This window comes from Centropristis striata, chromosome 3, assembly GCF_030273125.1.
Source record: "Centropristis striata isolate RG_2023a ecotype Rhode Island chromosome 3, C.striata_1.0, whole genome shotgun sequence".
NCBI classification, from domain to species: domain Eukaryota; kingdom Metazoa; phylum Chordata; class Actinopteri; order Perciformes; family Serranidae; genus Centropristis; species Centropristis striata.
This window is the reverse complement of record NC_081519.1, coordinates 40509253-40522984: the sequence shown is the minus strand read 5'-3', so window position 1 is coordinate 40522984 and position 13732 is coordinate 40509253. Positions and strand designations below refer to the sequence as shown.

Genomic DNA, 13732 nt, shown 5'->3' with positions numbered 1-13732 from the left:
CTGCACTATTTAGTTATATATTGTATCTTTATAAGCGTTGCTGGTTCCATATTTAATGTTAAAGCAAAACATGTTTGGTATATATTAAAAGGTTTATTTGTTCAATGTTGGCCCGCGATTTTATTGAAGTTTTAAATTTTGGCCCTTTGTGTATTTGAGTTTGACACCCCTGATCTAAACGTTAAGTGGTCACATGATGAGCGGGACAAAATATGCAGATACCTTAGTAGACGGTGAGGGAGTTTGTTTGTTTTTTCACATTTTTTGTGAAAGAAAGTTTAAAAAGAACATCTAAAACATTGTTTTTCCTGAACAGCATCCTGACACCTCCATCTTGTTGACAGAAATGCACTGCAGAGATGACAGGGTGCAATCACACTTCTTCCTGCTCCGTTCCACTCCCCTCTGATTTGTTTGATTTGGCAAAGTAGTGACTCAGAACCCGTCTGTGTTCACTGGACACACAGGAAACATGAAGCGTGTCTTGATCTAGCTTTTGTCAAAGTCATGTCAGTTTAATACATAACAACCCTATGTCAGACTGTATAATTCACATATTATAAATACATTAATGGTCCGTAATACGTGGCATGATACAAGACATAAGACAGACATCTGAACACTTTTTCGCAGTGGTACCATGTTAACTGTTTCACTTTGTTTTTAACAACAGAATGGTAGACATTCTTTTCTAATGGGACATAATTGTTCTGTAATGCCTTGCCTCTAGAGGCTGATGCACTTTGTGTTTTTCCCAAATATTTAATCAATACGAGTGCATTAGATTAGCCACAGCATTGTGGAATAAGATGTGTTGCTCTCTGGCTAATGGCATGAAAAGTGGTGGGTGCTGCTCGTCATCATAAAATAGATGAAAGTAAAAAGCAAAATAAATTACCTCTGTAATTTGTCAGAAGGATTGAAGTGGTTGCCATGCAAACACACCACTGTTTTTATTGACAGTGTGAAGATGTGATTCACACATTCAGTCGATGAGTGAGTGCATATACTATATTAGTGTGTGTAGATATAGTTACTCTGTTTTCTTCACGTTATGTTGATACACATATTGAACTTGATAGTAAAGACTTGCCAAAGTTCAAACAGGTAAATCAAGACCAGAAGATTTCAACAGATTAATAACATGGCAATTTTAATGTGTTAAAACACAATGAAATCATTTGAAAATTTAAAAACAACTCAACAGATCCAAAAACAGCCAAGTCACAGCTGAGCAGACAGTTGGCAAGATGTGTGTTTTTCCTGGACCGACATCAGATAGCACAACTAATTTCCCATATCCTGTTGTAATTGTGAGAAAACAATGTGACATGCTCACAAACTCATGTTTGTAAAATGTTCAATATTTTGTATCATGTTAAATCTTCGGGTCTGTACATTGATAGTGCAAAAAATAAATAAATACAAATATTTCTTTAAGACACATTTTCAACATAGTTTGCCTCAGTTCTGAACCACAGCCAACATACAAGATTAATGTTCCTGTTTACAGAGGGTGAGAGATCAAATTCTTTTGAGTTCAAAGAACTCTGGAGGTCTTAGACACACTGTACTATCATAAGCATAACGCGGACAAAATAAATAACATTAAAGTCAGAAATTATCCTTAATTGCTGCCACGAGTCTGAATCAGACGGCAGCAAGATACAAAATAAGATTTAAAATTAACTGAAATAACCAATGCTTTAAAAAACAATTACAGTATAATTTGAAATTAATACGCTCACCCATGCAAGGGTGTTTCAGGGCTTTCATTAATGCAACAGATGTCCCCTCTCCAGTGTGCAATTTGTAAAAAAAAAAACCGAAGGACATTTTCAAAAACATATGACTCCGCCCCCTTTTGCCAGGATCCCTTAGCACTTGGACATGAGGATCAGTAAGAGCACATTTATATACAGCGGATGGGTGCATTAAAGACTGACAGCCAAGGCTTATCAGATTCTCTACTACTTCCCTTTAATCACAGAGCTCTCCCCATTATGACTCACAGGCAGTTTGCAAATCCTGCAGGGACTTTTCCTCAGAGGAAACGTACTGTTGACAGGGACTTGGGGCAGAATTTATTGTTTAACTTTAGTTTTGAATCCGAAACAATCCCTTCGACATCATCAGGCGACATTACTCATTTATAAAAAGGTGAAGCACACAGCCATTACCCAAGTTAAGATTGGAGATGCCAGATGGTAGGAACGGATGTGTTTGGAGCTGCGGAAATGTTTCTAATGTGTCAGCTCCAACACGCCTGGTGATGTAAAGAAGGAAGTGTGAAGGATAAAACAGTCATGCTTGATATGCACATCAGCACAGGGGGCTCTGTGAATATTTTACAGCAGTGTGATGACGGCTGCACAAAATTTAACCAGCTAATCTGCTGTGCATAATCATGGCTTGACAGTGTGCAACATCTCATCATCTTTCGAAGTGTAAAGCAGTCACCATAGCCACTGCAACATCCATGAAGTATTTTCAAATTGGCTAGTATTGCATAAGATGTATTCATTTTATTTAAGTAGAGGGGCTCTGTGAATATCAGCAGGGTTTAGACACCCATGATTTTGTTCTGCTTCTTTGCTCCGCCTTTCATTATCTGTCACAAATGAATATTGAGAATATTTTTAAAGACGCGTTTAAAGTTCCCGTTGCAGAGTGGGTATATAAAAGGGTTTAGAGTGGAGTTGATGTAGCCTAGCCAAATGGTGAACATGTGAAGGTCATGGTGCACACACTCTTTGCAGAACGCCATTACCATGAAAGCTATGAAGTACGGTATCCAGCACAACAAGAATGCAGCGATGATGAAGCCCAACTGCTTGGCCGCCTTGTGCTCTTTATGGATCCTCAGGCTCTGAATGCGCTGACGTGATTGGTCAATAAACCTTTGCCACGTCTGTCTCAGAGTCACTGCATTAGCCGGGTCCAATTTTGCATCTTCGACCCCTTCCTCAGTCCAGGGCAGAGCATGAGTGCAGTCGTAGTTGTTGTAGAGCACAGAGGTGTATCTCTGCACGTCTGAAACCTGACTGATGTCACAGACACCACTCACAGACTTTGGCACTGTGACGTGACATTCATTTAAAGACGCTTGAAGTTTGTTGTCATTAGTGCCGTCAGCGCAAATGACGTCTTGTGGCAACGAAGGTCGACTAAGCGGAATGTCAATGTTCGTCTGCCTTTCCTCGGGAGACAACGAGCACCTTTTGACCTTTTTTGCCATTCGGAGTCGTTTTGTTGTCATGGCAAGCAATGACGTCTTCTGGCACTTAACGCCAATTTTTCTGTGAGATCTGGATGAAGCCGTTTTAGTTTTATCAGCATCCTCGAGGGAACATGGCTGGTCCAGCGTGTTCTGGTCCAACAAACGTTGTTTTTTAGAGTTTTTTATTGGAACGCCACATTCCCTCTTGGATGATTTGGAGTCACTTTTCACAGGCGTTCGGGCATTTTGTCCATTCTCGTTTTCCCCAAATGAGTCAGTCGGATGAATGATTCTCTCTCTGTCCCTGAGATGTTGCCTTACTGCCAAGTAGATGTGTGTGTAAAACCACAGCATCAAAATTGAGGGTACATAGAAGTTAAAGACAGCAGTAATAACCTTGAACCACGTGACAAAGCGGAAATCCGTGTCACACTTGTTCTCCTCCTCGGGTTTAAGGTCTACATGTGTGAAAGACCGCCATCCTAAAATTGGAATAATCCACATCATCGAAAGCAGCCAGGCTCCAGAAATCATTACACTGGCTTTTCCCCGCGTTCGATATTTCAGGTACTTAAGTGGCTGTCTGACGGAGCGGTACCGATCCAAACAAAGGATAAACAAGCTGAAAATTGAGGCAGTGCTAGCAACATAGTCCATAATAAGCCAAAACTGGCAGACAGCCCGCCCCAGCTTCCATTCATCCTCCAACAAATACACCAGGTTCAGAGGCATAACTGTGGTCCCCACGATCAGATCTGCCACAGACAGACTCACAATGTACAGGTTCCCGACGGTGTGGAGGCTCTTCTCTCTCTTCACGGCGTAGAGGACGAGCAGGTTCATCATGATGGTGAGGAGAGAGAGAAGTCCCAGACAGACCCCCAGCAGGGCGTTGTGGAGCTGGCCATGCAAGGTCAGGGTGTTGTTGCTGCGCAGCGAGTCAGCATCCAGGACGCCACTCCAGCTGATGTTGCTGCTATTGACAGTGTTGAGGTGGAGCGGGTCTGTGGGAGTCGACAGACCAGATTCCATCATGGTAGGTGAGATGGTCACCTCTAGATCCAGTCATATCAGTGTGTCTTAAACTGTCGGCCAAAACATGTATGGAGGTTTTATTGAGCTGAGGAAGGTGTATTTAGTCAGTTTGGATCCAGCACTTTCACCATAACAACCAGTGCACATTTATGTTAAAAAAGGTAATCCTTTAGGTGTTAATCAGTATTGTCTTGACCCGTAGTCCATTTGTTATATACATCCAAAGTGTTATCACCTGGAAAACAAATAAAAACACATTAAATATGTCATATAGTTTAAAGGGGACCTGTTATGCTCTTTTTCAGATTCAAACTTGGATTTTGGGATTCTAATAAAACAAATTTTCCAGGCTTTTGTGTTCAAAAAACACATTATTTCCGCCCCCATACTGCCCAAGGCTGCTGCACCTCTTTACCCAAACACTCCACTGTAACGTCCCGTCTGTTACACTCATTCTTTCAGCTGCTATGATTAACAGGACAGAGGAAAGCAGCACTTTCTACCAGGACAAATCACCAATAAAAGCTTCTTAAACATACACTAAACAATCAAACATGTTCCAGCAGGACTGTGATCCAAAATTGGGGAGAAATTAAAAATGAACAACATCCAGCCAGGATTACTTGTTTCGCTGACATTAGCAAGTAGTTACATGTAGCAGTGTTTGTAATGTAAACACTGCAGTAACATGTCTGGAGCAGATGACCATAATAATCCATTAAGAGTTGACCTGAGAGGAGAAGAAACTGTCGGAAATGGAGTGTTTAAGACAAAAGGAGGGAATACTTTTACTTGCGTTTAATGCATTATTCAAAGCTTTTGGTAGCTTTTCTTTCTCAGATCGCAAAAATTATATTGTTTAACGTAGAAAAATACAGGAAAAACGGGCATTAACGTCGAAATTTTAACTTTTCAACGGTCATTCAACGGATCATAGCTTTTAAAAGTTTTCATTCGAAAAAGTAACCAAAACAAATCTTAAAAATGTCAAAATCACTTTATTCTACATGTCTCATTTAAAACATCACCAAATTTTAGGCGTTTTTACTACCCAGATCCTGTTAAAAACAGTAAATTCTGCGGTCGTCAGTGCAACTGTGAAGCCATGATTGATTCTGCTGAGACCAACGTCACTTGACAAATATTCACTGAAAATCAGACCGACCTGCAGGCTCTTTACACAGAGCAGAGAGGAGAGGACAGGAGATGTTGCAAGTAGAGGATGTTAAACTGCAAATAGTTCACTATGTATAGCATGTGGAGACCCCCCCCCACACACACACACACACACACACACACAATATTCATGACACTTGTGGGCACTTGGTAAAGTGTTTTAAATATAGATTCCATTTTATTCCAATTTTTACAAAATCATTCATCAAAGAAATTCAACTCGTGCCTTTTTCTTTTTTATGATGTATGGCAATAAAGCTGTGTTATTCTGCATAAAATACATTTGTCAGTTGTTTCCACTTCTAGGCATGATTGTGCTGATTCCATACAGGTGCAGGACTTATATTACAGTATATTATACTAGATTGCAGTGAAATACAAGGCCACAGTGAGTAAAAAGAGCAAAAAGAGCCCTGAAACAGCTTGCGGTTCAGAGGATAAATAAACATCCTATATTTTAACATATATTCATATATTATCTCATATATTATTATATCAAACAACAGGTGTAGCTGCTCGTGGTGGCTAGTTGTAGCTAAAGTTAGGTAGCTTAGTCCAGTTATTTCTGTGAGGGATGAAATGTCAAAAACACGTTCCTGTAATCTTTTTACTTTTTTGCTTTGCCGGCACAGTAATATTTGACTGGAGTCTCTCTCGCTGTTTCTCTTTCGCTGTCCAGCTGGCTTTCTTTAACACTCACACAAAGGGGAGGGTGGCAAATCCCATCAACGACACAGCAGTAGACAAACTGTGCAATTGGAGAAAAGGAGGCACTAAAACACTGCTGGTTTTGCGTAATTTAATCTATACTGTAGGATTTATAAAATCCTACACAGCACCATGTGTGATAATTTTCAATCTGTAAAGCACAAAATACTATATCCATATGCTACTGTCACTTAGCTTGACCATTTGGTGTATAGAAAGTAGACTGCAATCAGCCTGTTGCCATGGAGGCAGGTGGGCTTGTGCAGACTTGTCTCTATGATACATGTGTGAATTAAAATGTAATTTGGCCGTTTTAAGACCCTCAAATTCACACTAAAGTAGAAAAAATGATCTGAATGTTTTTATTATCCAACAGAATAGACTACCGGTAATTATGTGTGCTATTTTGCCAGTAAGACACACATCCCACTCATACTGAATCATTCCTCACAGAAACAAAAAAAACAACTATAAATTGCTGGGTGTAAAGTGAAAGCCAACCAGTTAAATAAATAAATTAGAAAAACAATAAAAAGTTGCACGTCATGTCACGTCATCTATGACATCTATATGCAAACATAAGCTATAAGTAAAAGAGGAGAGAGGGAGGAAGGAAACACATATTGCTTATTGATTTAATCATGTTACATAAGTTATAATTCCTTTTAATTTTTTTCTTCTCTATTTATCCAGCGGATATGACTATATCTTTCTGTCTGTATCTTTTTCTTTCTGTGTTTAATCTTTAAATCTGTGCCTATGTGTGTCTGCTTACTCACAGATGACACACTCAGGAGGAGTTCACTAGTGGCTAGTGATTAGCTGAAAGGTTATTTAGCATCCTCGGTAAGTGACGCAGTCTCACTGTCATCATGGTTTTGATATTAAAATGGGGCAATGTTGCGTCTCCAACGCCTCCATTGACGTCTCTTTGTCCCCACCGATTCAACAGTTAAATAAATAACTATGTCATGGAAACTGAAAGTATGAGAGGCATTTCATAAACTGTGACTCTATCCTGCGGATGCTGATGGATGATACTTCCACCTTCATCATTCATCAGGTGGAAACACTGACAGGGGTATATTCCAACAGTCAAAGCTTCAATTCGTTGTTTTTTTCACATTTTACACTAATTCAAGTGCATAATTGCAGAATAAAAAGACAAGGCAGGACAAACTAAAACACTCTTGTACAGGCAACCAACAATCAATCAATCAATTAGTTAGAAAAACTACATTTTTACACCTCACAATGCACCATTTATTATCTCTTTTAATATAAAACCTGCATGCTGTATATACTGAATATAAATGACATGTTATGGACACATTTTATGTCTTTGACTATATATACTTGACTTGTATATGGACCTTTTATTTTTATATTTGCTGTTGGTCATTGGTTCTTTATTTAACCTATATATTTATCTATTTCCCCACATACTTAAGCACATAATAGTCTTGTCTATTATCTTCCTTTATTTGTTCAGCTTTGTGATCCTTGCTCTTATCTGCTATGTCTATTTCTGTGTATTGAGAGCAGTGAAGGGACAAATTCCTTGTATGTGTACACTTAAAGCTGAATGTGAAACTGACATATGAAACTCTAACTGAAGACACTCACTTTATCATTAGCTTCCATCAATCTCTCTGGCTGTGATTGTAAATCTGAGGCGAAATGTGCGATTGTAAACATTTTTCCTCGCTGTGTTCATATCCTCTGTGTTTATACAATAACTGCCTCCGCAACACAAATATTTAGCAACCATATTACTCACCGAATTCGCAAAGAATAACAAGATAAAATAGGGGATGAATGTCAGGAACCGTTGCGCGTTTTGTGCAGCACACTTCGTCTTATCGCACCACAAAAGGACAGGATATTTATCCCACACTAATTGTTCAATATGATTATCTGTAATGACCACTGCCCCTCTGATTTCATTACAAAAGAGCGGGAACACACATTAATCCTTTGTCCTGTTGAGCCCTGATGGAGCCTATCCATCAAAAATGAATAATAGCTCTCGTGCGAAATACTACAAGTCAGTGCGCGCGGAGCCACCTGTTGAGCCGCCGCAGGAAAACTTTTCACCGGACACAAACATATTCTCTAACAGGCGGATAATGACATGGCTTTTGTCAACTGCTAATACAAAAAAAAAAATTAAGGAAAAAAAGTTTGTAACATTGTGACTTATTGCAGAATGTATGTCAAAGGTAGACATTTCTTACCAGCCATGTTTATGAATTTCCAGGAAAGACCGTTTAAATCCAGCTTGTATTGTATTCCTGTTGGACATCAGAAACGAGTAAAGGACAGAGGTTGGATTTGCAGAGAAAAAGCCTGCCTCTCTCTCTCTCTCTCTCTCTCTCTCTCTCTCTCTCTCTCTCTGTGTCTCTCTCTGTCTCTCTCTCTCTCTCTCTCTCTGTCTCTCTCTCTCTCTCTCTCTCTCTCTCTCTGTCTCTTTCAGTGTGTGTGTGTGTGTGTGTGTCTGTGTCTATCTCTCTCTCTCTCTCTTTCTCTCTCTCTCCTTCTGTCTCTGTCTCTGTGTCTCTCTCTACTTTGGAGTTTGCAGACATAAATATTACCTTATTACAGGAATAGGTTTCACCCTATGGTTTCACCAGATGGAGTGTTGCGTTGTGATTGGTGGTGATGACTCACTGTAAAGTTAGATACAGACGGTGAACAGTAGAGGGAATAGTGATGCAGTTGAGTTTGAGATACTGATAAAATTCTAAACAAACAAAAAAAAAAGCACTATGGAATTTAATTCAGTTTACATGCAAATACTTGTATCAGACAGCAGCTGGGTTTTGAAGGCACTGTGATAAAGGCAAAGAAAGATACCATGGTTGGGACCGCATAAAGGAAAATTGCTTTACTTTGTTAGATTTTGGCATATGGTGTAATGTTTCTGTCAAGTGGTAGAGAACCAGACAAACTATTAACTTGCAGCAGTCCTTATATTAAGCCTGCATTCTTTAAAAAATCCAACAGGTGTCGCAAGTTTCAAGTCTTCTCTAATACAATATGATGTGTAAATAACGTCCCATTTAGAAGAAAACAGATGATGAAGAAGATTATGATTTGGGCATGGCTACCTTTGATTGACAGGTTGATAATAACAAGCTGTCAATCAGGATAGGAGCCAAGCCAAAACAATGCTTATCCATGGCACTGAGGACATCTAATTATCCGTAAACCTGTTGTCGATGTCCGTGTTTCCTTCTCAGAACTTTCACTTTCACCCTTTCACAGTTTGTTTTCAGTTCATGAAAGTTTATTTGTACATTCTGGTCATTTAAAAATGTCTTGTTCAGCGTTCGGTTGTACTAAATGACACTCCAAGGAGTCAGCTGTTCAGTTTTTCTGTTAGTTAACCTACATATTGTTTTAGTGTTTAGACTTTATTTTTAGATACACCCGTCCTCTCGGTTCTCCAGTCCAAATATGTTCTCTCCCGGTTTCAAAAAACAAAGATGGCGACAGACGTAGCATCGAACTTGATGCTTCAGATGGGCAGTTCACAAACCAATGGATGTCGTCATGGTGACTACTTCCAATATTTATATACAGTCTATGGTACAGGCATGCTTTTTGTATCGGTCTCGCTGAGTGACTGCTTTCCTTAAACCTCTACTAAGTGGTGTAGTTACACTGTGAAGAATCAATGTATCTATCAACATCAAAATCATCCTGAACGTTACAGAACGTCACCCAATATCGTAATTTCAAAGCCACACCCCCTGACCACACCAACACCGGATTCATGGTTTATGGTTTGTTTGTGGTGGCATTCATTGTATGCTGAAAGAAGTAGCTATTCTGTTTTAACCAGGCGGCAAACTCCGGGTCTGAGCAGGGAGGCAAACCAGGAAGTGCCTTAAGCTGCATTCTACTGAAAATTCCAAGTGTGGCTGCAAAAACATTTCTGTCCATCCATTTCAATGCAAAATGAGAAAACTTCTCACTTGATTTATTACCTCAGAAATTTTTGTTAGGACACTAGGGTCTCAATTGCTAGTAAAACATCTTCTTCAAGACAATTTTATGTTAATAGTTCAAATAATGGCCCCATTTAGAAGGAAATGAATCGTATGATTTGGTGCGGGGCTACCTTTGATTGACAGGTCACTAACAAGGCGAGCCGTCATCAGGAGAGAAGCAGAACAATGTGTATCCACGGCAACGTGCCAATAAAGTTATATATAACATTATATAGATATGAAAAAGGACGTTTACTGGTTTGGTTTTGTAACCCTTTCACACTGTATTTTCGCTTGACAGTTTATTTGAACGTTTTGTTCATTAAAAATGTCTTGTTCAGCATTTGGTAAACAAACTAACAGCGAATTCAAGGAGTTGCTGTTAATTTTTTCTGAGGTAATTAACATACATTTTGTTTTTGTTTTTTGCTAGCCAAAATTAATACCCCAGTTAATGCTAACGTGGATTAGCTGAGGCTTCTCTCAGTCAGGTTGAGGTGTAGAGAGGCTGTAGTCAGTGTCTTCAGATCCCTCTCCTCCTCCACAGTCCAAATATGGTCTGCTTCCTGTATCGGAAACAAGATGGCAACGCAAGATGGCGACCAGTGTAAAGCTGAACTCGATGCTTCCAACAGGCAGTCCACAAACCAATGCATGACGTCACCGTCACTACATCCGTTATTTATACAGTCTATGGTTTTAACAATGTTGCGCAGACTGATAGTCCAAGCCAACTGGCTGACACTTTTTCACAAAATCAAATTAGAACAAATCCACTGTGAAAGAAAAACAGTTAACACTTTTCCAATGCACTTATTTTTACAGTCTATATGGAACACACTCAATCTGGGATGAAAGAACAACAGAATTGATAAGATGACAGACATCCTCTTATTATGTAATGTAATGGTTGATATAGCTCTGGTAGTGAATTTTGTGCCCATATGATTCGATCAGTTGGGACAGAGATGATATCATCATCCATCATGATGTCAGTTCCCTTAACATTTCCCGACTTTATGGTGGTATGTTCTTTATACTATGACCTTTTTTCTAACATTATATTAAAAAATCACAATATATCGCTTTGCTATCAATATCACAATATATTGGCATATACTGAACCACAACCCCTGTATCAATAAAGGTATCATACGGCCAGAGGATGTAACTTCTTCCATGTCATGAACAGGGACACATCCAGATGTTGTAAAAACCCAGATCTTAGCCCAAACTTAGGGGGGTCTGGGGATATTTTCGTCCTATTTACAGCAGCTATATGCACATTTTTTCAAGCCATCTGAGAATAGAATGCCTAAATTTCACAATTTTAAGCTTCTGTTTTGTTACTTTTTCCTGACAGAAGTCACACGAGATCTGTTCAAGGAGCATTGGAAAGTTGAAAATCAGACAATAATGGCTGTTTTTACAGTGTATTTCTATGATAAATGCTTTATTTTTGACGATTTCATTCAAACCCGCCAGACAGGTTTTGGGGTTAGAGGGTAAAAAATAAGAGGAAATCTGGACATTATTGTATAACACACATGGGTATAATTATGGATATTGGGTTTAAATGTTTGAACTCTGTAGTTTTGTGAAACACATTCGTTTTTTTACACTTCTTAGTCTTGTATCAGTGAGAGATGAGGTGAGGATCATAAATGATTTATTAGTAGGGGCGGCTAAGGACAGCAATAACAGGGGACCATGGTAACATCATGAATTCCTCCAATCACAACACACAATGATCAGAATACAATGTGCCAAGCAGCGTCTTCCTGCCGAGTCCAAAACACACTGCTGTTGGTGTCATCAGGTTCACTCAGCAAGCCCAATATTACAGTATTACGTGAATGCTGGTTGCTGCTGAGTCACTTTCATGAGTATTTTGTTTCACTTGATTCCTTCACCTGAGGAGCTAACCGCTCGAGCTATACGGCTCACCTGCTGTCTTGTGTCTCCCCACGTGAAGTGTGTGGGTTCACACACATAAGGATGACTGGTTTATCTTTGGTGTGTGTCAACAGTCTGTTTTGAACTTAAGTCACAGATCAGCTAATAAAGAAAGTATGGCTTTTGTAAAGTTTCTTCAGAAGGTATCAGTTCTCATTAATTAAAATGTACATTTAATGAATCAAAGCTGCAGTGTTAACAAGTAGAAAGTGATTGATTGATTGATTGATTGATTGATTGATTGATTGATTGATTGATTGATTGATTGATTGATTGATTGATTGATTGATTGATTGATTGATTGTCTTTATTTCGAACATGCAAGCAATAAAAAAAACAAGTTTAAATATTAATAGATGAATAAATAAAAACCAAAACAAAAAAGCAAAAAAATTAAAAAAACACTTTCTACATGCTCCAAAGGGGGTAGGAGGAAGTAAAAAAATGTATCTATTCCTACCCCTTAACAGATCAATTTGACTTGGATAGTTAGTATTATGTTATTAACATGTCAGTATGGTAAAAAGCTATATTAATGCATATGTATATGAAATAATGAACAATTGTGTGTATATAGATATATATATCTATATACATATATATATATGAATAATCAATATAGTCACATACAAATATTATAAACAATTATATATATACATACATACTATAAACAATTTATATTACATTATAAATACCTATACATGTATATTGTAAATTACTATATATATATATAAATATTATAAACATAACTACAATTACCATGTATATTACAAAACTACAGTCTACATATCATTTATGTAGACTGTAGTTTTGTAGTTTTGAAAGTTTGGAGAGAACGGCTTGTTAATGCTCCAACGTTTTTATTGCAGCCTGTTTTAAAGTTTTATTGCAGAAACTGTGTCATAAATATTTATAGCCTACTTGTTTTTGTGGGTTGTCCACAGGGTTTTGCTTAGAATTTCAATATGCCTATAATAATTACAGCCTACATTAGTTGTAAATTTGATCTAAACACCTTTTTTATGCAAAGTTAATTTCTGCAGCTTTAAAGAATCGTTAAGTCTCAGCTTGGTCCTCGAGCAATAAAGATAAAGATGCACTCAACTTTACGATGTTGAGTTACAGCTCTTACTTCCACAGTCCACATGTCTCTGAGCAGATGATTAAACAGTTTACCAAAAGGCCAATCAGAGGACGCTTTAAACTGCTATTTCAGATAATCTGTGTGAACGTGAACTCTTGAAGGCACTGAGCTGCAACAAAATATCAAGTATGTTTGATAGCATTGAGCAGACACACAGCTGTGGGGTGATGGGGCTTCTGATGCTACCGCTAATGTGCTGCTGCTGCTGAGGAGGGGCTCCTCTGGGCTTTGACCCTTTGTATAATTACTTTGCCAAAAGGGAATTGTGATGTGTGTTCCTGTGTGCAGCGTGGTGACTGTGGGGGAAAGTTCATGAGGTCAGAAAGCGCAAGTTGTTTCCTGTTGTTGCAAGTATTTATGCTAAGGTGTCAGGAGATAAGCACTTAAAGATTCCACTCATTTATTCCCAACTATTTATATTTAGTATAATAATGAAAATGCATTTGTTCTGGTTGGTCTCAAGTCTTGACATTTTAAACAAACATACTTTGGAAAAAA

The 13732-nt window shown here is 38.5% G+C and overlaps 1 protein-coding gene across 2 annotated transcripts; it reads right to left on the bottom strand.

Moving 5' to 3' along the window:
* Positions 1 to 934: 934 nt before the first annotated feature.
* On the bottom strand, positions 935 to 8464 carry hrh1 (histamine receptor H1). 2 transcript variants are annotated; one of them, XM_059327418.1, is made up of 2 exons: positions 8377 to 8464; positions 935 to 4490 (listed from the first exon to the last, which is right to left on the bottom strand). In XM_059327418.1, the coding sequence occupies exon 2, from the start codon at positions 4253 to 4255 to the stop codon at positions 2615 to 2617; it is 1641 nt and encodes a 546-aa protein (XP_059183401.1). In that variant the 5' UTR covers positions 4256 to 4490; positions 8377 to 8464; the 3' UTR covers positions 935 to 2614. The 2 variants fall into 2 exon arrangements, with proteins under 2 accessions (XP_059183401.1, XP_059183399.1); XM_059327416.1 differs by lacking the exon at positions 8377 to 8464 and adding an exon at positions 7920 to 8049.
* Positions 8465 to 13732: the final 5268 nt, after the last annotated feature.

What these genes read in the sequence shown, in the direction of transcription:
- hrh1 (XM_059327418.1), bottom strand. Translation starts at nt 4,255, where the DNA reads ATGATGGAATCTGGTCTGTCGACTCCCACAGACCCGCTCCACCTCAAC.